Here is a 27,325-nt window from a genome sequence, read left to right as displayed (position 1 = left end):
TCTCTCTCTGCCCCTCCCCCGTTCATGCTCTGTCTCTCTCTGTCCCCAAAATAAATAAACGTTGAAAAAAATTAAAAAAAAAAAAAAAGAATTAACCTTTGCAGGAGTGAATATGCACACAAAATTCACAGTTCTAAAATGTCATTACTGTAGCTCTTTGGCTACATTGTTGTGTTCCATAGTCACAGAAGCTGTGTCCAACCCTGGCCGAGTAGGAATGTCGGGGAGAATTTGCAGACAGAGTAACCGCTCTTTGGATCCCTCATCTAACAAAGTGCCTGGCCTATCTACAGTAGACACTTTATTTTTGATTTAAGAAATCATATATATGCGTGAATAAATAAAGGAAAAAAATATAGCTAGAATATGCGGAATTCACATGACATGAAAGTTCTCACTAAATACTCTTTAAGGTATTTCTGGGAATTGCATTATATTAAGGTATTACTTACATTAAAAAAAAATGTTCTGTGCCTATTTTCTGCTAGGTTTTAGAATTTACAGAGTTAAACGTGAGGCCATTCTTGCCTTCAAGGACGACAAAGTTATGTAACCAGATAAATTATAGAACACAATGATGAGTGCGATGGTAGACATATGTCCAAGGTGTAGAGGCAGCACGGAGGAGGGAGAATGGATCACATCTGGAGGGTGGCATAGACATTGTTAATTTTAGTAATTTCATTTATCGTGTTTGTTGTCCATCATTCCCACTAGAAGATGAGGTGTACATTCTTGTCTGTGTTACTTGTTCCTACTCATGTATTTTTACATTGTTCTCTCTCTAGCTTCTAGAATACTGCCTGGCATGTAATTAATAAGCATTCCTTAAGTATTTGTTGCACAGATGAATGATTTTTGATAGATATCGCTAAATTCCCTCCAGAAAGAATTTACTGATTATATTTCCGCCAACAATGCATGGGAGTGATTTTTACCCTCATCCTTGCCTGTGCTGTTTTGTTTTTGTTTTTTGCTTTTTTTAGCTTTAGCTAAATATGCTATACTTTATGTTACAAAAACACAAAACCAAACCTTCCCTTGACTGTCATGTGTTTACAGCAATTCTCCTTATTTTTCTGCTGCCCGTTTTTTTTTTTTTTTGGTATGTATGTATGTATGTATGTATGTATGTATGTATGTTAAGAGAGAGAGTGCATGCATACATGAGCAGGGAAGGGGCAGAGAGGGAGAGAGAGAGAATCCCAAGCAGGCTCTGCACTGTCAGCACAGAGCCCGACACTTGGGGCTCAATCTCATGAACTGTGAGATCATGACCTGAGTGGAAATCAAGTCAGATGTTTAACTAACTGAGCCACCCAGCACCCCTCTGCTGGCCTTTTATAGCAAGGTCCTTGAAGGAGTTTTCTGTGCTTTTTTCGTTTCCTCCCTTCCCGTTCTGTCCTGAACCCACCATCAGATGGTAGTCGCCCCACCACTGAAACCACTCTTGTCTGTATCACCTGTGCCCCAACGTGTCTTCAAGATGGTGTCTCACTTTTCAGCAGCGTTTGCAACATGCCCTTCTTCTAGAAATATTTTCCATTTTTCTCCATGGACACAACATTCTCCTGGATTTCTTCCTATTTCATTGGCTACTTTTCTTAGTCTCCCTTGCTGCTTCCTTGTCTGTTTGGTTTCTAAAGGTTGAAGTATTCCAAGGCTTCTGCCTGGGCTCTCCTCTCCTCTGTCATACTTTCCTTAGAGCTCATCTAGCACTAAGGCTCTAATAGTTCTGGCATCTGTATTTCCAGCTCTGACTTCTCTACACAGCTCCAGACTCCTGTCTGCAGCTGTGAACTTGACACTAGTACTTGGATGCCTCATGGATATCTCAGACTTACCTTCCCAAAACGGAACGGCTGACTAACCTCCTCTTCAGTCTGTCTCCCCCTTTCCTGCCTTCCCCTCTTCAGTAAACAGAACTGTTCCTGATTCTGTTACACCAAATAGTAAGTTAGCCTTGACACATCTTTTGATCATACTCTATATCCAGATCTTCAGCAAATTCTGGTGGTTTTACCTTTAGAATGTATTCTGAATCTCGTTACTCTTCACCACCTCCACAGTTGACTCACTGGTCTGCCCCACCGTGTGCTCACCTCCCTCCTGAGTGATTACATTACCTCCTACTTGGTTTCCCTCTTCCCTTCCTGGCTTAGTCCCATCTAGTCTCACCACAGTGGTCTTTGGATGATCTGCAGACATGCCAAGCTTGATCCCCACACAAGTCTGCCCTTAAATCTGTTTGAACAATCCATGAGTCTGAGTCCCCCATCTGAAAAAAAGGGAAGAAACCCAGTAGTACCTATCTCCTGGGGTTGTTGTCTGAAGATTTCATTAGTATACACAAAACATTGAAATGCTGTCTGGCACATACTCAGCACCATGTAAACGTTTGCTGTTATTTTGTTATTACTGTGTCTATTTTAGGACTGTCAAGGGGGTAGTGGGGCATTTTGGTGGGGTTGGGTTTTCGATCCTTGTGAAATGTGCAAACAAATGGACTAAAGGCAGTTGAACGTGTTCATTTGAGATGATTGATTCTGTACAATAAGAGGCATCCTAGTACCTTGGAAGGATGAGCAGAGCTTCCATGTTTATTTAGTGTCTGGAGATTGGTTTGTGAATCGGGGAGATACGGACCATTAAGTGCCTTGTATTTGCCGCACTCTATACAGAGCTTTCAAAATTGACGGCAGCCATCATGCTCACAACCCTGACTACTCAGATACAAGATTTCAGCTGTTTTGGGGTGTTTAGATGATCTTTTCTTTCTCTCTTTCTTCTTCTTCTTCTTTTTTTTTTTCCTGGATGTCTTTTAGTGAGCCAAAGCCTGGAAGTCTGTCCTGCCTGCTTCTGTAATCTGGCGCTATGCATCCAGATCCTCGGCCCTTACAGACACTGCTGTATGTTGTTACTCTTGCGATTCTGTGTCCTTCCGTGAATTCAGGTAAGAGCTGAAGAATGGTTGTGTTTTTGTTTTTTTCAGGTTTTAAATTTTAATCCCAGTATAGTTACCATGCAGTGTTCTATTAGTTTTCAGTATATAATATAGCGATTCAGCAGTTCTCTGTATGGCTCAATGCTTGTCATCAGTCCCCAGGAATGGTCATGTCTTTTTGTTGTTGTTGTTGTTGTTTAAGTTTTTACTTATTTGAGAGGGACAGAGAGAGAACGAACAAGTGGGGGAAGGGCAGAGAGGAGAGACAGAGCCCCAATCAGGCTTCGTGTTGTCAGTGTGGGGCCTGAACTCACTGCACTGCAAAATCATGCCCCGAGCTGAGATCAAGAGTTGGACACCCAGGGTGCCTGGGTGGCTCAGTCAGTTGAACGTCCGACTTTGGCTCAGGTCACGATCTCACAGTCCGTGAGTTCGAGCCCCACATCGGGCTCTGTGCTGACAGCTCAGAGCCTAAAGCCTGCTTTGGATTCTGTGTCTCCCTCTCTCTCTGCCCCTTCCCTGCTTGCGCTCTGTGTCTGTCTCTCCCCAAAATAAATAAACAGTAAAAAAAAAAAGTCAGACATCCAATGACTGAGCCACCCAGGCACCCCAAGAACGGTCATGTCTTAACTGAAGCTTTTCCTCATCTTAATCCTAATCCTATACAAAACAGACTTCAGCTTCAAATCTTTGCTGATAATAATGATTTCCAAAGACGTTTCTAAGATTTGTTTGACCCAGCCAAATGACTTAAAACTGATTAATTCAGCAATTTAAGGATCTCTTAGTAGTGCTTCTGGGCACTGGCAGGCCTTCCCATCATTGTCCTTATAAATTCATTCCTCTTGTTGCCTTAAAAACAAATATTGTCCTAGCCTGCTCTTTTCCGTAAGAGGATATGTTACAAATGTCTGATTTGGGAGATTATAACAGGAATAAAATGCTGACTACATACGACCGAAGAAATTTTAGAATCAGCACATATCAGCGCTCGTCTTGGAGCAAGAGAACTTGGTTCAAATCCCAGATCTGCCACTTTCTCGCCTGAGCTTGTCTGAGATTCTCTCTGCTTCTGGGTCACTGAAAAGCTTAAAAGTGTTTAATGTTAAATGTGTTTATAAGCCCAGGCCCATATGCATCTCTAGTAATTTTAGGTCTGTGGAGAGATTTCTTTGTAAGTATATAGAAATGCGAGTGATGTTTATTCATTAAGTAATATTTGTTGTCTCTGTTAAGAATACTGTATAACTATATTGGATTTGTAAGCAAAAATCTTGGCTCGCTGGTTTTATTTCTGTTTTTGTTTTGCTAAACAACCACCTCAGATTTTAGTCAAGAGAGGCACTTCCCTTAATCTTCGTATCTAATTAAATATCCTGCGAAAGTAGAGTCAGGAATTTATTGGTCTTTTTTTTTTTTTTTGGAAGTACTTTATTCCCCCAGATTAACAGTATTCTTGTCCCCCTCATTCTTTTGGGGGGTGGAGGGGGATTTGTTCTGATATGTTAGTGTAAGAACTCACCCTCTCCCCCAAGTTGCTGAGGAAAAGGTCTAACAAATGAAACTATTCTAAACACCAAATAAAAATATTAAGATCAATGCTCCAAAAAAGGGTGGACTGTATTTCACCCTGGCTTCCTAATGTTCTACTTCTGCTTTCCTAGAAGTTGAATGTTATTTTCTATTAAAGTTGAATGTTATTTTCTATTTTCTATTCTTTCTTTCCAGGAAAGAAGACCGTAGCCACTATTTATACAATAATTTACTCTTTAAAATCAAGTCCTTAGTAATGTAGGAGAGAATTCTTTTTACTTTGCAAGTTATCTTCAGTTTTTCATATATATATTTTTAAATTATTTTTGAGAGAGAGAGAGAGAGAGAGTGTGAGCAGGGGAGGGGCAGAGAAAGAGGGAGACACAGAATCCGAAGCGGGCTCCAGGCTCTGAGCTGTCGGCACAGAGCACGATGCGGGGCTTGAACTCGTGAATCGCGAGATCATGACCTGAGCCAGAGTTGGACACTTAACTGACTGAGCCGCCCAGGAGCCCCTCAGATTCTTGACTTCCATTTCTCAGAAGCTACTTCATACACAGAGCAGTTTGCTTTTTCTCACTTAAAGAATTGGTATTTTGTCGGATTTACATCATAAGGTTTTTCATCTGTTCTACCCTGGTCCTTAAGTCCTAGCTTCACGCATTGCCCTTTTTTACTTCCAAAAATAGTCATATCAGAATGTTCCTAGAACTTGTACAAGCATTAAGAACTGTAACAGGTATGGATAAAATACGGAATTGCCTCTGGTTCCATAGATTCAGATGAAATGTATTCAATGTACTCTTCTCTCTCCCCTTACCTCCTTTCTCTCCTATTCTCCCCACCCCTTTGCACGTGGGGAACGTTTCCTGGTAGACTTGGCACCGTCTTTTATTTCTGAGCCACTGTCCGCTGTCCAGAGACTTGGTGGACCCGTAGTACTCCATTGTTCTGCTAAGCCTGTGACCGCTCATATCTCATGGTTGCATAATGGAAAAAGACTGGATAGAAACATGGAACAGATTAAGATGCATCAGGGGACTTTGACTATTCTGTCCCTTAATCCCTCCCTTTCGGGTTCCTACCAGTGCGTTGCCAACAATAGCATCGGGGCAATTGTGAGCGGCCCTGCAACAGTATCTACTGCTGGTGAGTTTAATTTTATCCCTCAGATTTATGCTTTTTCCTAGAAACTAGAATGCTGGTACTTGCATGTGTGAATAGAGGGAAGAGCGTGGGCTTTGGAGTAAACACATAGCGTTCTCATCTCAGCCTTGACTCTCACTGTTGAGCTGGGGGAAGTGCACTTGAACCTCCGTGAGCTTGGCCTCCTGTCTTCCTGTGTAACAGGGGCATGGAAGTAACTCTTACATGGTTAGGAGGGTTTTCTAATGCAAATTCTGAATTTCTTTGCGAATATTTAGAAGTCCTTTAATAGCAGCAGCAACTAAAAAGCTGTTGTCAACTTTGACACTCAGTTGTTTCATGCAGTCCCATATCTCGCTCACATCTAATTGTTTTATTTGTCTTGATCACTGAGTGATTTTAGTTTATTTAATTGAAACCAGGCTAAAGAAGGAGGAATGAAATCACTGGCTGTAGAGAAAGGAATGTCGGGTATTGAACTTATGGCAAATCTGGAATGTGGTGGTTTTCTTAGTAGGTTTGAGCCATCTGCCATTCAAATGGTGATGGCTTCCAGTAATGGAAGATGTCTTTGTCAGGGCACCCCTATTTACAGAAGAAATCTGGATCCCCCAGGAGTAGTGAGTTTGTCGTAACTGAGAAGAGTAAATGTTTTCGTAGAGCTTTGACCCATGGACAGCTCCAGGACTCACACGGGAAGGCTGAACTCCTAGTGGCAGGCGGCTGGATGCTTTCAGCACTGCAGGTCATAAAGAACCCTTCCATGCAGGCTCCATCTGTAGTGAACTCTTAGTAGTGAGAGGAATTGGGTTTGTTCCTGAAAGCCATTTTATTGCAGTGTGAGTAGCGACAAACAGCATAAAGATGCGTAGGGAAAGTGGGTGTTCATGAGGGACTGGATTGGAAAAGGATGTCTCTTGACAGAATGGGAATGACTATGCTTTATGGTTCTCCTCCATGTTTTAAGGGCCGCTTGCTTGTTTGTCTTGTGGTCTCCTGGAAGCGTTGGCTTCTGGAAAAGGGTGCCATGACTTAGCTCTAGGCCTCAACCGGGCACCTCTACTCCAGCCCCTTCCTGAGATAAAAAAAATCACGCTCCTCTGTGAACTGGGGTTAGCTGCCGCAAACGGCCGCATTGCAAGATGTGGCTTCTAGTTTTTAAATTTCCTTGGGGATCGTTCACATTTGCATTGATTAATCAATTAATTTTCTACTTATTTACTTATGTATTTTAGTTCTTGGTGATTTTGGTTCACCAACAAAGCAGGTTATTACAGCGGAAGAAAAAAGTACCGGTTTCATTGGCTGCAACGTACCAGATAGTAACCCCAAGGCTGAGGTGCGCTATAAAATCCGGGGAAAGTGGCTGAAACATTCCACAGGTGAGACCTTCAACAAAAAGCCAGTGGTACCCACAGCACAAATGTCATGAAGCAACCTACTGTTGAACTCCGTGTCCTAAGGACTGTGGCTACAAAAATGCATAAGATATATTGCCTCTACTCTCAGAAGTCAGAAGAAGACCGGCATGAGTGGTTACACTGTAGAAATGATTACAATCCCAGATTCCCTCCATTCATTCAGGGTTCCACTCGGATATTTCTTCCTCTGAGAAGACCTCCCTCATCATGGCTCTATGTAAAATACTATGCCATGCCCCATTGGTCCGTGTCCCCTTTACTTAGCTGCTTTTTAAAGTTTCCACAGCACTGTAATAGACAGATTTCTGGTTGTTTGTTTGTTATTTATCCCTTTCTTTGCGGCCCCCATTTCCTGCACTGGAATGTTGGCTGCCTGAGTGCAGGGCTTGCAGTCTGCTTTCTTCATCGTATCACTTGTGCCTGGATCAATACAGGCACCCAGTGTGTATTTGTTGAGAAAAAAATGAATGGGTAGACATGAGTGGACACTGGCGGATCAGTGAGTGCTGTCCGGAGAGGTTTGCTCAAGGTGGGGGCTGTGGGCATTGTATCTCTTTCTACATATGCTTGTGCTTTCAGTGTGCTCAACAAATGGTCTGAGGCCAGATGTTTCTGATGGGTTCGATTTTGTTACTCTAGAACTGTTGACTCTTCCCCCCACCGCCTTGACTTCCCCTTTCTTTCATTTAATAAATTTTCTCTGATTGTTGCTGCTGTTCTGATGTCTAAATTGAAAGCACGACTGCTAGCCTTTGTTTTCATTGGGGTCTTTCATATAGAGGCCTAACTGCATTCCCTTCTTTCCTCAGAGAAGTACTTAATCCTTCCATCAGGGAATCTGCAGATTCTGAATGTATCTTCAGAGGACAAGGGATCATATAAGTGTGCAGCTTTTAATCCTGTCACTCATGAATTAAAAGTTGAACCCATTGGCCGAAAGCTTCTTGTCAGTCGTAAGTATTTGGGAGAATAACGGTAACCAGAAGCATTCCTCCGGAGAAGCTTCCTCAGAAGCATTCTTTAGAAAGCACTGGAAAATCAGAGTGAATTTTTCTTTCAGATCCTATTTGCTTATCATAAGAAAGTCTTATAAAAAAATTAAATACACGAATGCATTATAGTATAGTACTGTACATGTGTTTAAAAGATAATGAATTTTTAATTCATTGATTAATTTTTAAAAATATTTATGTATTTATTTATTTTGAGAGAGAGGGAGAGAGTGTGACCAGAGGAGAGTTGCGGGGCAGGGAGCAGAGGATCCAAAGTGAGCTCTGTGCTAATAGCAGAGAGCCCAATGTGGGGCTTGAACTCATGAACTGTGAGATCATGACCTGAGCCAAAGTTGGATGCTGAACCGACTGAGCCACCCAGGTGCCTCCCCGGCCCCTACCCTCCACCCCCGCCGCGATAATGAATTTTTAGAAGAGAATTTTGGTCAGGATGACAGAGTGGAAACCAGACAGAGAACTTGACCCTTTGCTCAAATAAAAATAAATAATAGAGACAATATAACTTTATAACAGTGGTAATCAAATTGGTGGCTAACTGAATTATGAAAAATTAATAGCTGTCCTCTTTCAGCTGACAGTAGTCATAGCTGATTTTGAGATTACGGTAGCTGAACTCAGAACCAGTGGTCAAAGCACAACGAAGTGGTGGTTTCTGGACTGGTCAAAAATTCTACATATCTAAACTGCTAATGCAGAGATAGCCCTAAGGGGCCACAAAGTGTTTTCATTTTAATTCTCCACTACAAATGGATTAAGCTACCATGTAGGACCTTGTGGCATAAAGAAGAATAAATGGGAAGATGAGAAAGCTTGCAGATTTGGTAAGGAAGAGATTGGAAGTGGATGTTTAATAATGACATTTTTTTGTTCCCTTCTTTTTCCAGGCCCTTCTTCAGACGATTTTCACATTCTTCACCCCACCTTTTCACAGGCACTAGCTGTGCTTTCTCATAGCCCCGTCACCCTGGAGTGTGTGGTGAGTGGGGTCCCAGTTTCTCAAGTGCACTGGCTGAAGGACGGTCAGGACGCTGTGCCGGGAAGCAACTGGCGAAGGTTGCATTCCCATCTTGCCACAGACAGCATTGACCCGGTGGACTCTGGAAACTATTCTTGTATAGTGGGAAACAAGTCTGGAGACGTAAAACATGTGACTTACATGGTTAATGTGCTTGGTAAGACGTTACTTCTTAAATTGCTTTTCGGGTCAGGCTATTTTTCTGGTCTAACTGATGTTTGAATGGAAGATCTATTTGGGAACTATAAATGACATGTAAATAACGTCTTCACATATGATGTCACAAGAAGCTTCGTTTTTTGTTTTTTTTTTTAAAGGACTGCTGATTTCAGCAGTATATCTTGGTGGCACAGAACAGTTCACTTGGGATGTTTATGGGAACCTCCCCCCCAACCTGGTTATACAACACAAAGCTTGTTCTTCCTTCCTGATGATGTGGAAGATTCTGGGCCATGTCAGTGTGTTGGACCTAGTAGGAGTACCTAACAGTACTGACTAGAAAAGGTCACCTCAAAAAGAAATCTATTTCATTTTATTTTCCCTTAAGGAATGCTTTCACTGTATTATTTGCATTATTTCCACCCACATTGCTGTGTATACACTCTTTATCTCAAAGCTTTTCCTTCCTTTTTTTTCCAGTTCCCTGTCTCACTGTCATGTCTAGCACCGGAAAATGTTTTCCTTTATCAAAACAGATTTTCATGAAAGCCAGAAAAAAATAGGTTGTAAGTGGTTTCATAGTAAATATTGTTGCTGTAAACCTTCTGCATGTGTTTATTTGCAACATAGGTAACCCTGGAATTAAATAAGTGTACGGCAAATTAGATTTAAAGTGACGTGATAATCAGGTCTAAGTTAATATGCATAATCATATAATTTGGGCATATGTTACCAATGTTGCTAAATGATTTACTCGGTCTAGGGAAAAGTGGCTTCATGGATAGTAAAGGAAGTTTTCTGCCCAGTATAACATCTAGCCTAATGGCAGAATTGACCATAAAAAGAATTTAACCTGTGAATAAACATTCTTCTTTTGGCTCTTGTTTAGTGTGAAGTCATGGGAAACTACTTATTTCAAACAAATCACCTGCAACAAATGCTCAGGGAGCCCAAGATGTGTGTGTGTGTGTGTGTGTGTGTGAGAGAGAGAGAGAGAGAGAGACAGAGAGAGAGAGAGAGAGAGAGAGAGATAAGTGGGTGGGAAGATCTAGAAAAAGAGACTATGAAATGTTAGTAACATATGGTTTATTTGATTAGAAGGAAGTTCAAATACATTTCTAATTTTGTCTTGATGACCATAGCAGGTAGGAGAATGTGAGTAAACAATGCAATTTGATTTCAACTAGTTATTGGTAGAGAGATTTTATGTGTCTTGTGTGATAATTTAAAAAGTACCTCTTAAGGGCTAGAGTTTAATTTATATGTTTTATTTTTAGAAAATGCTTCAATTTCTAAAGGACTTCAGGACCAGACAGTCTCTCTGGGTGCCACAGTACAATTTACTTGTGAGATTCATGGGAACCCAACTCCAAACCGTACCTGGTTTCATAACGCACAACCTGTTCATCCTTCCCCACGACATCTAACTGTAGGAAACAGACTGAAAATCAGTGGTGTTACCATGGAAGATTCTGGGCTGTATCAGTGTGTAGCAGATAATGGGATTGGATTCATACAGTCTACTGGGAGACTTGAAATTGAAAAAGGTAGGCTTTTGGGTCCAGAAATCATAGGAAGTTTTACTTTACAGATAGGCTTTTGTTTTGGTTAAAAATTAAATCATTTTCACTAGAGAACATAATTCCGTTACCATAAAGGAACTATGCCTATTTTCCATGTTCCTTTCTAGTTGCAGATGGGCATTTCCATGAAGAGGCAATATTATTTGATTAACTTCATTAAAAAAAAATTTTTTTTTAATTATTTTTTTCAAAAGATACTATAGTTTAAAAGGCATATGGTGAAAGTCTCTCATTTCTATTCCCTGGCCAGCCATATTGCCTTTAGAACTAACCAGTTTTATCAGTGTCTTTAATATCCTTGTGTGTATATATACAGTCACACACAATGTGTCTGTGTGCACTTAATAACGTCTTTTTTCCCCCCGTAAATGGAGGTAGTATTCCTCAGTTTGAGTTTTTTATTTACCATATCTTTGATATCTTCCCAGATGGTTCATTAAACAGTGTTTTCATTCTTTTTCAAATGACTGCTTATTAAGGAGTTCTATAATGAATGTCCCTCTGCATAGATTATTTTGCACAGGTGTAAATATCTATAGAATAGATTTCTGGAAATGAATTTGCTAAATGAAAGCATCTTTGTTTGGTAATTTTGGTAGATATCACTGAGTTGCTCTGCAAAATTGTTACTGGTTTTTATTCACAGCAATGTGTATCTGCCTGTCTCCTCATATCCTCACCAGGGCAAGGTGTTAAATCTTTGCCCATCTGATAGTTTAAAAAAAAAATACCTTTTGGTCTGTATTTATATTACTATGAGTGAAGTTGGGCTTCCTATCATATGTTTATGAGTCATTTGAATTTGTTTTCCTATGTATTGACTGTTCATTGTCTTTTGTCCATTTTAAAAATTAGATTGTTGGTCATTTTTCTTGTGGATTGGTAGGAATTCTACATTAGGGATATTAATCTTTTGCCTATGAGTTATAAATATTTCAAGTGTCAAAGAAACAGTGTGATACAGACCAGTTCTCTGACCTTGGTGCAATTATTTTAGAAGTTAATAGTAAAAGTCATTTTTTACTGGCATGTATTTGGAAATGTAAAATTATGCTTCTCAATAACAGAGAAAAAACTACAGTGCAATGTGAAAATGCCACAGATTGAATTGTGTGGGATGTAGTAAAAATGGAATTTACATGGGACTGTATAGCCTTAAATGCTTATAAAAGAAAACTAGTAAGACTGAAAATAAGGAAGCAGAGGAAAAGAGATACTAAAGGGCAGAAATCAATTGAATAGAAAATGAAGATAAAATGGAGAGGTTCAGTAAAGAAAAAAGTTGGTTCTTTGCAAATCTAATAAAATGGACCTACCTTTGTGGCAAAATACAAATAAACAGTTTTAAGAATAAAAAGTACAAGTCTTGTAGAGATTAAAAATAATAAATAAAGGTAAAGATAAAATAAAAGATAAAGATATATTGTGATAAACTTTATGTCAACAGTTTACAATGTCCTAGGGAATAGACAAATTCTTAGGAAAAATACGACTTAGTAAGGATGACTTAAAAGAAATTAAAAAGCCTATGTAGTCCTGTACTCATGAAGGAAACTGATTAGGGGTTTAAAATCTTCCCACAGAGAAAACACCAGGCCATATAGGTTTTATCGAGAGGTCTACGAAATTTCAAGTAACAGACCATTCCAAATATTACACAAACTCTTCCGGAGAAAAGTAAAAACTGGGAACTCTCCAGTCCTTATGATTTTGATTCTAAAATCACAAAGGAATGGCATAAGAAAGGAAAACCAAACGCCAATGTCATTTATGAACATAGATACAAAAATCTTATGAAAATATTAGCAAGCCATCAATATTTAAAAAAGGAAATACATCTTAACTAAGGAGTCAGCCCAGGAATCAGTCAGAAAATTTAAAGTGTCATTCATCATGATTGAATAGAGGCAGGAAAACATTTGACACAATTCAGTATCCATGTTAGACACACTTAGAAAAATAGAAATAAAAGGGAATTTTCTTAATATGATAAAGAGTATCTAACAAAAACTTACAGGAAACGTCACTTTTATGGTGAAATGTTGGAAGCATTCTCTTTAAAATCTCTTTTATTGGGGCACCTGGGTGGCTCAGTTGGTTAAGTGTCCAACTTTGGCTCAGGTCATGATCTCACCATTCGTGGATTCAGGCCCCACCTCAGGCTCTGTGCTGACAGCTTAGAGCCTGGAGCCTGCTTTGGATTCTGTGTCACCCTCTCTCTCTGCCCCTTCCTGCTCACACTCTGTCTCTCTCTCTCAAGAATAAATAAACAGTAAAAAAAAAAAAAAAAATTTAAAATCTTTTATTTGCCATCATACTGGAGACTCTGATCAGCACAGAATGACAAAAAAATATGTAAACAAAATAAAATATATAAAGATAGGAAAGAAAAAAATCAAACCCATAACTGCCGTGATTGCCAATACAGAGAATTCTCAATTTGCTGGCAAATTATTAGAAATAATAAAGGCACTTAGCAAGGTATCTGGATGAAGACCAACAAAGAAGAATCACTGTCTTTCTATATACCAGTGCATTAGTCATGCTTCTCCAGAGAAACAAACCCAGTAGGATATATAAGATATAAATAAGAGGTGGTTTATAATAGGAATCGGCTCACATGATTATGGGGGTTGGGAAGTCCCATAGTCTAACCTCTATACACTGGAGAAGGAGGAAAACCAATAGTGTAATTCATTTGTGGGGTGGTGGAGAGCCTGTTGGTTTAAGTCTTGAGCAAAGTCCAAAAGCTGGAGAACCAGAAGCGCTGATGTCCAGTGTTCGAGGGCAGGAGAAGGTGGATCAGCTTAAGCAGAGAGAAAGAATTCACCTTTACTCTGCATTTTTGCTCTACAGAGTGCTCAGCAGATTGGATGTTGCTCACCCGCGTTGGGCAGCGCCATCTGCTATACTCTGTTCACCAATTCAAATGCTAATCTCTTCTGGAAGCACTCTTGCAGACCCACCCAGTTATGTGGACATCCTTTCGTCCAATCAAGTTGATACATAAAATTAACCACTATAGCCAACAACAGGCAGAAAATATAATTTAAAAGTCACCTTTTAATATTAGCAACACTTAAAAAGACCAAGGTATATCCTAGAAAGATATACCAGTTGGTACATACCGAAATTCAGTATTACACAGTTGTCAGGTCTTTCCAGAAACTTTCTGTAACTTCATGCAATTCCAATTAAAATCTTATTTGGATATTTTGAGGATGTTGACAAACTGATTCTGGGATTTATATGCAGGACCAAAGGCCCAAGAATAGTTAAGGCATGCTGAAAGAAGAAGAAAAACACAGGGACTTATTTTTACAGGTATTAGAACATATATAAAAATCTGTGGTAACTAAGATATATTGTATTGGTGCAGGAACAGATAGGCTATTGAAACAAGACAAAGACCCACCAAGAAGACATTTGCACCTAAGGATTTGACTTAGGTGGCATTGCAGATTACCAAGAGGAGGACATCCATTTCAAGTGTGGATGTGGGATAATTGCTCATCAAAATGGAGAAAAAGAAATGAAATCTCTAACTTGTAATGTGTATAAAGACAAATTACCAGTGGATTAAAGACCTATCTGTGCAAGGCAAGATGGCAGAGTTTTTGAAGAAAATGCAGGAGACATCTATCTGATTGGATATAACTTAACATTTTAGGCTAATTTTTTTTTTTTAAAGATTGATATGACTACATTGAAATTAGAACATCCTTATTAATAAAGGATACCATTAAAAATGAAAAGAAAAGAGGCGCCTGGGTGGCTCGGTCGGTTAAGCGTCTGACTTTGGCTCACGTCATGATCTCGCAGTCCGTGAGTTCGAGCCCCACGTCGGGCTCGGTGCTGACTGCTCAGAGCCTGGAGCCTGTTTCAGATTCTGTGTCTCCCTCTCTCTCTGACCCTCCCCTGTTCATGCTCTCTCTCTGTCTCAAAAATAAATAAACGTTAAAAAAAAAATTAAAAAAAAAAATGAAAAGAAAAGCAGGGGCCCCTGGGTGGCTCAGTTGGTTAAGCGTCCGACTTAAGCTCAGGTCATGCTCTCGCGGTCTGTGAGTTCGAGGCCCGCGTCGAGCCCTGTGTTGACAGTTCAGAGCCTGGAGCCTGCTTCTGATTCTGTGTCTCCCACTCTTTCTGCCCCTCCCCCACTCATGCTCTGTCTCTCTCACTCTCAAAAATGAATAATGTTAAAAAAAATTTTTTTAAAAAGCAATAAACTGTGAGAAGATATTAGCAGCATATATAACGAATAACAGAACACTAGCTGGAATATACAAAGAACTCTGAAACCATTACAAAAAAGATAGATGACCCAACAGAAAAATGGACAGAAAGCATTTCAAAGAGGAGGAAAAATACCAGTGACACATAAACACGTGAAAAGATGTTCAAGCTCATTAGTACTCAGGAGAGTGCAGTTTATGACCAGTGAGACAGCATCTTACACTTTCTAGATTGGCAGAGATTCGGGAATCTAACCATACCGAGTATTGGTTTTGTCAAAGGTAGGAAGTAGGGCTGGAGAAAGAGAAGGATGCACTGGAGAAAATTCCATTTGTAATCGATATTCCATAGTAGGCACACTTAAAAATGGCTCCAGAGAATACCTGGGACCAAAAGGAAAGAGAGTTAGTTTAGAGACAAAAAATGTTGTTTGTGTAACATGATAAGAAATATACTCATTGACTTTCACTCAGAACAGATTTCTCTCCCAGGCTTTTTGTAATCAGAGGTTCCCCCTGGAATGAACTATTTTTGTGAAGGAATATTATTTTGTTTTATGCTCCTTGACACCTTGTTCATGGCTTCACCTGTTTTATACTTAACAGCAGTCAAATGTGTATAGGAAACCCTTTTTTTTTCCCTAAAGGACAGGAAGTCTGTGTAGGAAATGTCCAGGAGCCCACAATTAAGAATTCTACTTTTTAGGGACAGTTTTACGTGGTGAAAGTTGAGAAGAGAATTAACAAGGAGGGGGGTTATCTTTGTTTTAGTTATTACTGTCATGTATCCCTGTTTGCCCATGTCTTTGCAAACACTTATTTCAGTGAATGAATGTGTTCTCCATACTGTTCTGCATGTAAAACATTGTTTAGGGGATGGTAACCAGATTTATTGTGGTGATCATTTGCCAGGGTGTATCCATATGTTAAATCATGATGTTGTGCACCTGAAACTAATGTTGTATGTCGATTATACTTCAATTAAAAAAAAAACACTGTTAAGAAATACATGTACGAAAGATGCTTTTAAGGCTGTTACTTGGGCATGACATGGATAACATTTATGCAAGAAGATGAATTTATTTTGCATTGTAGGTACTATACTCTTAATTATGTGTGTGTATTTGTGTGTGAATTACTGTTTTAATAGGCAGTGGACTCAAGCCAGTTATAATTACAGCACCAGCAAGTACAAAGGTGGTAGATGGAGACTTTGTTACTCTGTCCTGCAATGCCACTGGTGTGCCAGTCCCAGTCATGCGTTGGTATGACAGGCACGGGTTGATAACCAGCCATCCGTCTCAAGTGCTCAGATCAAAATCCCGGAAATCACACTTACGACCTGGGGGCTATGACCTGGAGCCTGTCTACTTCATCATGTCCCGAGCTGGCTCAAGCTCTCTGTATATTCAGGCCATCACTCAGGAGCATGCTGGGAAATACATCTGCGAAGCCGCAAATGAACATGGTGCCACACAGTCGGAGGCAGTCCTCACAGTTGGTGAGTTGCCATTAGTACTTTTTCTCGGGTGATTAGCTTCCTCTGATTGTAGGGGATAAAGTGCTTTGAAGTATGTTTTTTTCTTGAGTCCAGCAATCTCTGAATATATATATATATATATATATATATATATATATATATATATATATATATATATATTTTCCCCAGCAATAGTGAAACACAGAACTGTGGTTTTGGGTATTTGGCCTTACCATGAACCGGATGAACCTTGGTTTCCATTTCTGATGTTTTGGTTAAGGTTGTAGTTGTCCTATAGAAAGCTCTCATATGGGAGCAAGCCCGAGTTGTGACCTGTTTTCATGATTAATGCTTTTGGTTGTCTAAGCTACTGAAAGTGATCATTGCTGACATTTTTTAGGTGAGCCTTTGATAAGTACAGTATCCAGAGTCTAAAGGGTTGGCTTTCTTTTTTTTTTTTTAATGTTTTTATTTATTTTTGAGACAGAGAGAGACAGAGCATGAACGGGGGAGGGGCAGAGAGAGAGGGAGACACAGAATCGGAAGCAGGCTCCAGCCTCTGAGCCATCAGCCCAGAGCCGGACGCGGGGCTCGAACTCACGGACCATGAGATTGTGACCTGAGCCGAAGTCGGACGCTTAACCGACTGAGCCACCCAGGCGCCCCTAAAGGGTTGGCTTTCATTGAGAAAGTAGAATCATGGTACTACCAAACAGTATCTCCTATTCAAAGTTATTTTTCTAATGGGATGTATAACATTAATTCTTGATATTTTATTGATTTTTGGTGAGGATGACTTAAAAGCTTTATACAGTATCAATATTGTTAAAATTAAATAGGTATAGAGTATCAGTATTGTTAAAGTTAATTCAAATTTGACTTAATTCAAATTCAAGCCTTACATCAGTATTTAGAGCAGCAATGCGCCAGCAGGTAGTCAGCTGAGTGGGACTGTCACCTTATTTGTCATGCAAGAAGCAGAGTGTCAAACACAGTACTGCCCTTAGTCTTGGCAACTGAGTTCCCTGCCTTGGGCCAGTGCGTTAGAGGACTCCTTGCAGCTTTCTTCTGCCTGGGTCCTCAGCTCCCACTGGTCAAATAGTCCATGTGGTTAAGGGGTTAAGTTATAGTCCCTGGAGCCTGGAGCCCGTGTTCCTCCTTGTGTATAGCAGGTCTGGGGCTCTGGGAGTCCTTGCTTTAATTAGTTCACAGTCTGGTTCCACACAGGTCCCGTTCCCTGACCCATCCTCCAGAGTGTAGACCACACCACCAGTGTGCAGGCACCCTTAATCCAGAGGAGCGGCCAAGGGGTGGTCTTTTGCAGAGGAAGGAAGGTAAAGTAGACAGAAATTGGGTGTGCACACAGGTATTTCCATTCACAGGCACACAAGGCCCCTGGAGCTCCAGAGGAAGCTGGAGGTAGAAAGAGAAGTGGGGAAGGCCAAGGACATCCATTTGTATTAGATTATAATTATTACTGTCTGATTATTGGTAAATTAGGATTATTCCATGTAGCAGTTAGGGAAGGAAGAAATAGCTACTCACTTCAGACATGTTAAGAATCCTCCAATGAAGAGGGTAGTTGGGTGTTGTATAAATTTATACATGTGTAAATATGAATATGTATACGTGTGTGTGTTTATATATCTGCTCTGCCAAGCGAAAATCAGAGTGGCTCTGCTCAAATTGTTAGCTGGAGGACAGGTATAACACAGGTGATGCTTGGTTAGCTTTTGGCTGAAGTGATTGTTTTATATAAATATAGGATAGCAAGAGGCACAGATGTGATAGTCACGGTTGATGGAACTGGATCTTTTGTCTCACTGCCTCACTTTAAATATCAAAGATCTGAAGCCTTTAGAAAATACACAGGCTAACTTGTTTAGGTTAGAATTTTTTAGGTCTTTAAGGTCTTCCCCACCCCTTCCAGGATTTTATGTCTTGATAAATACCATTTTCATGTACAGTAACCCCATCACCGACCTCCTTCCGAAATGTTCTTATATTTTCTCTTTCGCGCGCCCTATAACTATTAAGATCCAGCCAGGTTTACTAAAGCTCACAATACATAACAACCCACCTCTTTCTACAGGAATCTGAGCCATATTAAATTCTAGCATACTGAGAGCCATTTACTTGTTTTTTTGGGGGGTAAGCAAGGGCAAAGAGAGAGATGACTGCCCCCTCCTCCTTTTTCTTTCCAGAGACCTTGGGTTTTGAGGTCTTAGATGTACAAATATTTGTAGAGTGGGTTGTAACTCTTGAAAACTCTAATGGGAGTTGGTTTGGGATAGTTGGGGTAGGGGATGCTGGTGTGAGTGGTCACAGTGGGAACGGCTTTGACAAGTTTGGTTATATTCCTTATTTAGTTTCAGCTCTGAGTCATTAAATTCACTGCCATAGTTATAGTACTTAGAAAAGCAGAATTTTATCAGCCTCTTCTAATTCAAAAAGCGTTCTACATTTAAAAATACTTGGTCTATTTTTTTTTCTATTTTTTTTTTTAATTTTTATTTATTTTTTTGAGACAGAGAGAGACAGAGCATGAACAAGGGAGGGTCAGAGAGAGAGGGAGACACAGAATCCGAAACAGGCTCCGGGCTCTGAGCTGTTGGCACAGAGCCCGACACGGGGCTCGAACTCACAGACTGTGAGATCATGACCTGAGCCGAAGTCGGACGCTCAACCGACTAAGCCACCCAGGCGCCCCAATACTTGATGTCTAAACTGATCATTTCACACTTGATCTTAGCCAAAAGGCCAAGAAGTGATCTCGTCTGACCATTTCACAGAGTTGTTTTGAAGACAAGTTGAGATAATATATGTGAAAAAACTTTTGAAAGTGGTGTTCAGGCCTTATAAATTATATCGTGTGAGTACTCAAATATTACTGGAAATAGCAGAGAGAAAAGAATTGAATCTTCCTCCTCCTCCCCTCTTCTCGAATCCCCTTTTTAATAAACGTGGCAGAAAAGTCTCATCGCGTCCAGAATAGCAGGAGCAGAATTGTGACACTGATACCGTTAGACACAGGCTGCGGCATAAGTTTGTCTCCTGCCTCTGCATAAATTGAGGCCTGTGGTCTTTAAACTCTTGTACGGCCAGATACCACTTCCCAGTGGTAAGCAGCCCAAAGGCTCCGTGGAACTCCTAATGATGAAAAGGTCATTCTCCGCTACCCTAAGCCACAGCTAATTACCTCCACTTGCTAGAGCCCATCTCTCGCCCCAGTGGGCACCAGCCGCACGCCCTTACCAGCCAGCCCACGTCCTGACTCACTAGATAAACACGGCTGCTCCAGAAGCAATATTGTGAAGTTGTCTCAGTGAAGTTAATTAGTTTTCTCCTGGATTATTTTCTCACTAGCTTCTTTAATGGAGGACGCGTCGGAGACACCTTTTCTCCTCTAAACAGAAAACCGACCTTACGCCGTTAGCCGTGGTTTGTGTCGGTTCCCTCCTGAACTGCAGGGCTTCTCAGAACACACCCACCTTTTACCAGGAATCCGACTTCACTGTGCAAAAGAAACTCTTTCACATTGTTTCCTCTGCTCCCTTCCTCCACAAAAGTGGACAAAAAGAGGAGACCTTTTTGTTGCCAGCGTGAATAGCACTTGAGAGAAACCAAACTGTCAGCACTTGGGTTTCATGGTGCTCGGAGTGTATTTGTTTTCATCAGCTGCTTTCTCATTTTTTTCCAGCAGCATCACCGGAGTTCTTCTGCTGCCTGTTGTCCCTTAATCTCCCAGAACCCTAATTTCCTCAGCTGTGAAGTAGGAATATTACTGTCCACCTAAGAATGTTGTTTTGAGAGCTTGAGGAGATTATATTTATTAAATGTCTAACACAATGCGTGGCCCATAATATGTGCTCAGTAAATTTGGGGGATGGGATGTGCAACCTATTTCTTTTTTCAGCGCAAATATTTTTCCCTTCTCTTGTGTTCTGTATGCTTTTAGTAGCATTAGGACTATTTGCTTGTTTCATTTTTCTTTAGATTGGCAATTTTTTTGACGTTTCTTTATTTTTGAGAGAGCGCGAGCAAGGGAGGGGCACAGAGAGGGGGACAAAGGATCCAAAGCGGGCTCTGCATTGAGAGCAGCAAGCCCGATGTGGGGCTTGAACTCATGAACTGTGGGATCATGACCTGAGGCGAAGTTGGGCGCTCAGCCGGCTGAGACACCCAGGTGCCCCTAGATTGGCGATTTCTTAAGCCAGTCTTCAGTTCTATCCAGAAAGAGGGCTTGCTTGGAAATAGGTAAACCCTTCTTTTACCTTGTTTCCTCTTGTCGAGTGTAAATTGTTTTGCTTGTGTAGGGTATTTTCATTATCTGTTGCTGCATAACTACCCCCAAAGATTACTGAAACGGTAGCCCCTTTATTATCTCTTACAGTTCCTAGGGTTAACTGGACGCAGCTGGGCAATTCTGCCGGCCTTGCTTGGGGTCTCTTCCGCCATTGCAGTCAGATGTACCTGGGGCTGGAACAGCCAAAGTGGCTTTCCCCACATGTGTGACACTTTTGTGAAGGCTGGAATAACCGGCCACCTCCCCTTCCTTCCCTTTCTCTCCCCCTCTCCCCCCGCCACTCCACATGGCTAGCTTGGATGTCTGTATAGGGCGACACAAAAGTAGACGTGCCAGGCCTTGTGAAGACTCAAGCCTGGAAGAGCACAGTCTCACTTTGGTTGAAGCCAGTCATAGGGCCAGCCTGATTCAGCAGGGAGGGGACTGTCCAAGGGTGTGGATACTGAGGGGTATCATTGGAGACTGGCTCCCCAGCAGGTAACAGCCTAGCTCTTGGTTGTTTCCTTACTATTGAGTTCACCTTGCCGCTGAGGGAATGCATCGCTTCATGTGTTTCATTTACCAACTGGAATTACCACTCGGTGTTCTCCAACTTAAAATCTTTCAAGGTTAAACTAGCAAATTGTTGTTGTAAAAGAGGGAATACTAGCGTAGAGCAAGGAAAAATAACATCCTCAAAATCACTTCACTGCCGCAGCTTTTTCAATAAGAGATTACAGTTGGAGGTTGGAGGTTTCCATGAATTACAAACTGAGCTGTTAACCTGCTGTCACTTCTGGGGCTCAGATTGTCTGTATCCTTGTGGGCAGTTGGATCACTGTGAAGAAGGCACTGAAATAATGAATTTCCTCAAGCTGTCTCTTCTCTCTCTCTCTCTCTCTCTCTCTTTCTTCCATTCCCTGCAGTTCCTTTTGAAACAAATACAAAAGCAGAAACAGTTACACCTTCCAATCCCACTCAGAATGATAAAAGAGATGGTTCAGAAGCTGGATTATTGAGCTCATTTCCAGGGAAGAAACGCTCCAGCGCAGTGGAATCATCGCCAGAGAAAAACACTAGTGGTGCCTCTGTCCCTGATGCCCCCATCATTCTGAGCCCTCCGCAGACTTACACATCTGATACGTACAACCTGGTCTGGAGGGCGGGGAAGGATGGCGGGCTGCCCATCAATGCCTATTTTGTGAAGTATCGAAAGGTAATGTCTTCTCATTTATCAGCTTTCTCTTCTCTCACCTTAACGTTGTGTGTATATAACACATGCTTATTATCTTCGACATTTATAGAGCAGCAGGAAACAGGAGTGTTCTAGGATTATGAGTTTGGGAGAGCTATCCCAACAGCCATGCTGGTTTTACCAGTAAGCAGTAAGAATGAAAGATACACAGTATCCCCCAGAATAGGAATTCCAAGAACCCAGTGACTTCTTGACATTTTTTTTTTGACATTTTTTATCAAACACTTTAACCCCTTGAGTGTAAACCTCTAGAAACCACTTTTTTAAAAGTCACCCTTTGCGAGATAGTAAAACACAGTTTATTTAACAAATAAAGCAGTTTCTTATTAGAAACATCAAAGTCCTCTGGTATAATCTCTGACAATTATTTTTATTTCAAGTTGTCTTCTTAATTGTATCGGAATCTTATGTTGTTTGGTGATTTCTTTGAGTGAACCTCGATCCTCTCAGTTAATTTTCCAGTGTTTCTTCCAGAGGCTTGTATTAAAGCAAAATGAAAAAAAAGTGTTTCTTTGTTTATGAGACTAAAAAATGAACAAAAGACACCCTCATATTTAAAATACCTTTCTTTGTCCAAGACATTTTGGTGCCCATCGTTTAATAGTATATATTTTTATTTTTTTTTTAATTTTTTTTTCAACGTTTTTATTTATTTTTGGGACAGAGAGAGACAGAGTATGAACGGGGGAGGTGCAGAGAGAGAGGGAGACACAGAATCGGAACCAGGCTCCAGGCTCCGAGCCATCAGCCCAGAGCCTGACGCGGGGCTCGAACTCACGGACCGCGAGATCGTGACCTGGCTGAAGACGGACGCTCAAACGACTGCGCCACCCAGGCGCCCCAATAGTATATATTTTTAATATCTGGAACAATTAACATGGTGATATTTGAACGTTTATTCACTGTTTCTAACCTGATGATTCAAGATGTAGAAACTTTGAATGATTCAAGATGAAACTTTCACTGGGATTCTTACCCACACAAAAACTTCTGTGTGATGTCGTTTCCTGGTTCTATTAACTAAGACACAACAGATTGGATCTTTTTTTTTTTTTTTTTAGTTTATTTATTTATTTTTGAGAGAGCAAGAGAGAATACGCACAAGTAAGGGAGGGGCAGAGAGAGAGGGAGAGAGAATCCCAAGCACACTCTGAGCTGAGTATGAAGCCTGACACGGGACTCCAACCCACAAACCGTGAGAACATGACCTGAGCTGAAATCAAGAGTTGGACGCTTAACTGACTGAGCCACCCAGGCGCCCCAGATCTTTTTAACATTTATTTCCTCCAGTACATGTGGAAGTGGTGAGACGTGAAGAATGCTGGAAATATAAAATGCATAATTATGTAACTCATATATGCATCTGTATTCTAACTTAACATGTATTTATTTATATTATATATTATCATTAGTCCAGATTATTATGTACTTATTTTATGCTCCCATTAGCCCAGTAAGAAAGGAGTATTGTTTCCTTTACAAGTAAAGGAGGCAAACTCTGGGAGATAAGTAACTTGCTTGAGGCCACAAATGAGCGGTAAGTAGGAGAGCCAGGAAGGAGTCTTTTTATTCCGGAGAATTCCTAAGTTCATGTTACGGGTCTCCTTATATTTCTTAATGTGAAGAAATATCATGTCTCTTTCTTCCAGCAGTATATTCCTTACCAACATACATCTGGAATGGAAGATTTTCTCAAATTGGAATGGAAGGTTTTTCTGCCCTTTATGTCCTTTTCTTTAATGACTTATTTTCTCTTGAGCAGCTAGATGATGGCGTTGGCCTGGTGGGAAGCTGGCACACAGTTCGAGTCCCGGGAAGTGAGAATGAGCTCCATCTGACAGAACTGGAGCCATCTAGTCTCTACGAAGTTTTGATGGTGGCAAGGAGTGCGGCAGGTGAAGGGCAGCCCGCCATGCTTACCTTCCGAACCAGCAAAGGTGAGTATAATCTTCCTCAGGAGGAGCGAGCTGGCCGTGTTGATGTCTCTTTATTACTGAGTGTCCTTTGGGGTCATAGACATTCTTTTTTATTTTTTTTTTTATTTTTGAGAGAGAGAGAGAGAGAGAGAGAGACAGAATGCAAGCAAATCCAAAGCAGGCTGCAGGCTCCAGGCTCTGAGCTGTCAGTAAGAGTGCTTGACAAGGGGCTTGAACCCACAAACCATGAGATCATGACCTGAGCCAAAGTTGGACGCTTAACTGACTCTAGGTGCCCCTAGAGATTCTTATATATAAATCCATTAAATAATTTTAGTATAGTACCTTTGTTGGCCATGCTTGGATGGTTGTATTATTCCATCCCATCCAATGTTCTACGAGTATTTCTGAGAGTTTGTGATATGTAAGGCGTTGGGGTAGGTGATACAGGGAAAACAAAGATGATCAAGATAAGATTCATCCTAATGGTACCTCTACTTTGCTAAGTAGGCTAAGACACATAAATACCAACTGCAAGGCAGGATTTCAGTTCAGTTAATATTTACTGAATGCCTTCTTTGTGTCAGGCAATAAACAAAAGGGACAAACTCCTTGCCCTCATGGAGCTTACAGTCTAGTTGGGAGATGTTTCCACCTGAGTTATAAGTACATTAGAAAGTGGTGAATGCTAATAAGAGAACTAAATTAGGGGGTGGCTGTAGGAAGTGCGTGGGGTAGCACTTGTCACAATGTAAGCAGGTGGCCAGGGAAGTCCTCAGTGAGGAGTCGACAGCAGAGCAGCACGTCGAGGTTTAAAGTGGAAAGCCACGTGGATGTCCGGGAAAAGAACACCCCGGCTGAGAGGATAGCAAGTGCAGAGACTCTGGGGTGGGGTGTGCGGGGTGTACCCCAGGAACACTGAGGGCACCACGGTGACGGTAGCCAAGGGACTGTGACCGTGGGGGAGGGCGCTCAGGAAGATGACAGAGCGGCCACCCCACACAGTGCCTTGTCCATCCTGCAAGGACATTGACTGACTCTGAGAAAGTGGAAACGTTGGAGGGTTTGAGCTGAGTTGTGTGACATAATCTGTTGTGTGTTTCAACGGGGGTAGGGTAAGGATAGACCGCAGAAGGGCAAGGGTGTGAGCGAAGTACGACAAATACTGGGAAGGACTGAGAGACAGTACAAAGAAAGGATGTTCTTTCAAGTGGGGTAGCTCGTTGAGGGTAGGCTTGATTGAGAAGATGCCATTATAGCTTGGCCATCAATGAACAAAAAAGATTTCAGTGAGGAGAGAGGGGAACTGGGTAGCAGAGTATTTTAGTACAGTACAAAAATAAAAAGGAGGTATGATTGAGAAGAAATTATTTATTGGCTTTTGGAAAAGACCCGTTCATACTAACTACAGAGTGTAGCTAGAAAAATGAGTATTTCTTGTTTGAACTGCACTTTGAGTTAATGTTCATCATCAGTCCACAGTCGTTTATAGAATCTGACCTATAAATACTGAATAAGAAGAACATATTTCAGTTTTAAGATAATCACCCATTTTCACTTTTTGCCTCTTGGAGTTTTTAAGCTTAACATGATAATTTTCCCACGAAGAAACAGAAGCTCTTTAAGAATGAGTTTTATGTTTTAGAATGAAGAAATAGGTACAGTAAGAAGAAAAAGGGATGAATAGTTTGAAAGCTTTTCGGCATTTGGCTTTTTTACTTGTGGTGTTTATTCTGTGTGTAAATTTAAATTAGCCTGATGAAGAAAGACACATTTTAGTTTTCCCTTAAAGCTACTAGAAAAAGACGAAGTAATTTTTAAAAACAATATTTATTTATTTTGATAGAGAAAGAGAGGGAGAGAAGTGGAGGGAGGGGCAGAGAGGGAAAGGGAGGAAGAATCCCAATCAGGCTCCACGCCTGACGCAGGGCTTGATCTCACAAATTGAGATCATGACCTGAGCCAAAATCAGGAGTCAGCTGCTTAACTGACTGAGCCACCCAGGTGCCCTGACAAAGTAATTTTTTTAAGTCAGTTCCTCAGATTATCTAAGTGTTGACAATGTAGGTCTTAAACTCAGACCCTGTAACAGACAAGTTCATGTATTTATATTGATACACCAGTTGAGTTTAGTATCTTTCCTTAACTCTACATCTACACAGAAGCTTATATTACTGTCCGTGATTATGTGTTTTCTAACTTCTCTAGAGAAAACAACCTCATCAAAAAACACCCAGGCGTCCTCTCCACCCATGGGCATCCCTAGGCGTCCTGTTGTTTCGGAGGCTGCGGACAACTTTGGGGTGGTACTTACAGATTCCTCTAGGCATAGTGGAGGTAAAGTAGAGAACCTTCATTTTTATTGATTTTGTTTGTTTGCACATGTAACTGGCATGTTTCAAATTATTTAGGGGGTGGAGTGGGAGAGAGTGTTTGTTTATTGTTCAGATTATAGCCTACCATAAAGCTCTTTCAGGTCCTATTTCAACCATGTTTAAAAAAAAAATTTTTTTTTAATGTTTATTTTTGAGAGTGAGAGAGAGCACGAGTGGGGGAGGGTCAGAGAGAGAGAGGGAGACACAGAATCCGAAGCGGGCTCCAGGCTTCGAGCTGTCAGCACAGAACCCGACGTGGGGCTCGAACCCACGAACCATGAGATCACGACCTGAGCCGAAGTCAGGTGCTTAACCGACTGAGCCACCCAGGCACCCCCATTACCATTTTTTTAATGCCCTGTGCTCCGATCTTGGTAACTCAGTGTCATGATTGCTTTTTGAGGTAATAAACTCAGACCCAAAATGTTCTGGTACTAAGATTTTATAGCTCATAACAAGGATTTTTCTCTCTCCTCTCTGGCAAAGAAACTAAATTTATGTTTTGAACTCTGAAAGTCTGACTTTTTCTTTTTTTTTTTCGGTGATTTATCAAAACGTGTGGTGGTGCCTACGGTATGGTTTAGTGTTTTGAATGATTACATGTCATATTCCATTTTATTGCTATATCTTGCCACTTGTATGGTTTTCAGATGTCATAGCCATACAGTTTTCAAAAGATTCTTTTTAGTATTTAAATTTCACACATACTAATTCTACAATTACAACATAACGTGCTCTTTGTGGCTGTGTTAATGTGTGTTAGCAGGATGTCTAGGGAGGGCTTAAAATTTCATTGCTGAGCTCTAACAGTGTTCAAGCCTCTCTTCCCTATTTGTATAGTCTTTCACGAATTGGCCTCAGACAAAAGCAGGTCATAACATTTGAACACCCTTCTGGAACCCCTCTGCTTCTTCAATATCATGAGCCTCTTCTGCTTGAGTACTTTAGCCTCTGAGGAGCAGTTCAGC

General features: G+C 40.9%; 1 protein-coding gene across 4 annotated transcripts in view; it reads left to right on the top strand.

The window, feature by feature from the left end:
- CDON (cell adhesion associated, oncogene regulated) overlaps positions 1-27,325 on the top strand; it is a 104,466-nt gene that overhangs the window by 33,332 nt on the left and 43,809 nt on the right. For all 4 annotated transcript variants that reach the window (XM_043579757.1, XM_043579756.1, XM_043579759.1 and 1 more), the window contains exons 2-11: positions 2,826-2,953; positions 5,354-5,626; positions 6,859-7,005; positions 7,854-7,997; positions 8,942-9,229; positions 10,509-10,778; positions 16,197-16,547; positions 21,738-22,027; positions 23,829-24,003; positions 26,191-26,319. In XM_043579757.1, the coding sequence (XP_043435692.1) occupies positions 2,875-2,953; positions 5,354-5,626; positions 6,859-7,005; positions 7,854-7,997; positions 8,942-9,229; positions 10,509-10,778; positions 16,197-16,547; positions 21,738-22,027; positions 23,829-24,003; positions 26,191-26,319 (2,146 nt within the window). In that variant the 5' untranslated portion in view covers positions 2,826-2,874. The remainder of the gene's footprint in view (positions 1-2,825; positions 2,954-5,353; positions 5,627-6,858; positions 7,006-7,853; positions 7,998-8,941; positions 9,230-10,508; positions 10,779-16,196; positions 16,548-21,737; positions 22,028-23,828; positions 24,004-26,190; positions 26,320-27,325) is intronic.

Source organism: Prionailurus bengalensis, chromosome D1 (genome assembly GCF_016509475.1).
Source record: "Prionailurus bengalensis isolate Pbe53 chromosome D1, Fcat_Pben_1.1_paternal_pri, whole genome shotgun sequence".
NCBI lineage: Eukaryota > Metazoa > Chordata > Mammalia > Carnivora > Felidae > Prionailurus > Prionailurus bengalensis.
This window is presented reverse-complemented; position numbering and strand designations above follow the sequence as displayed.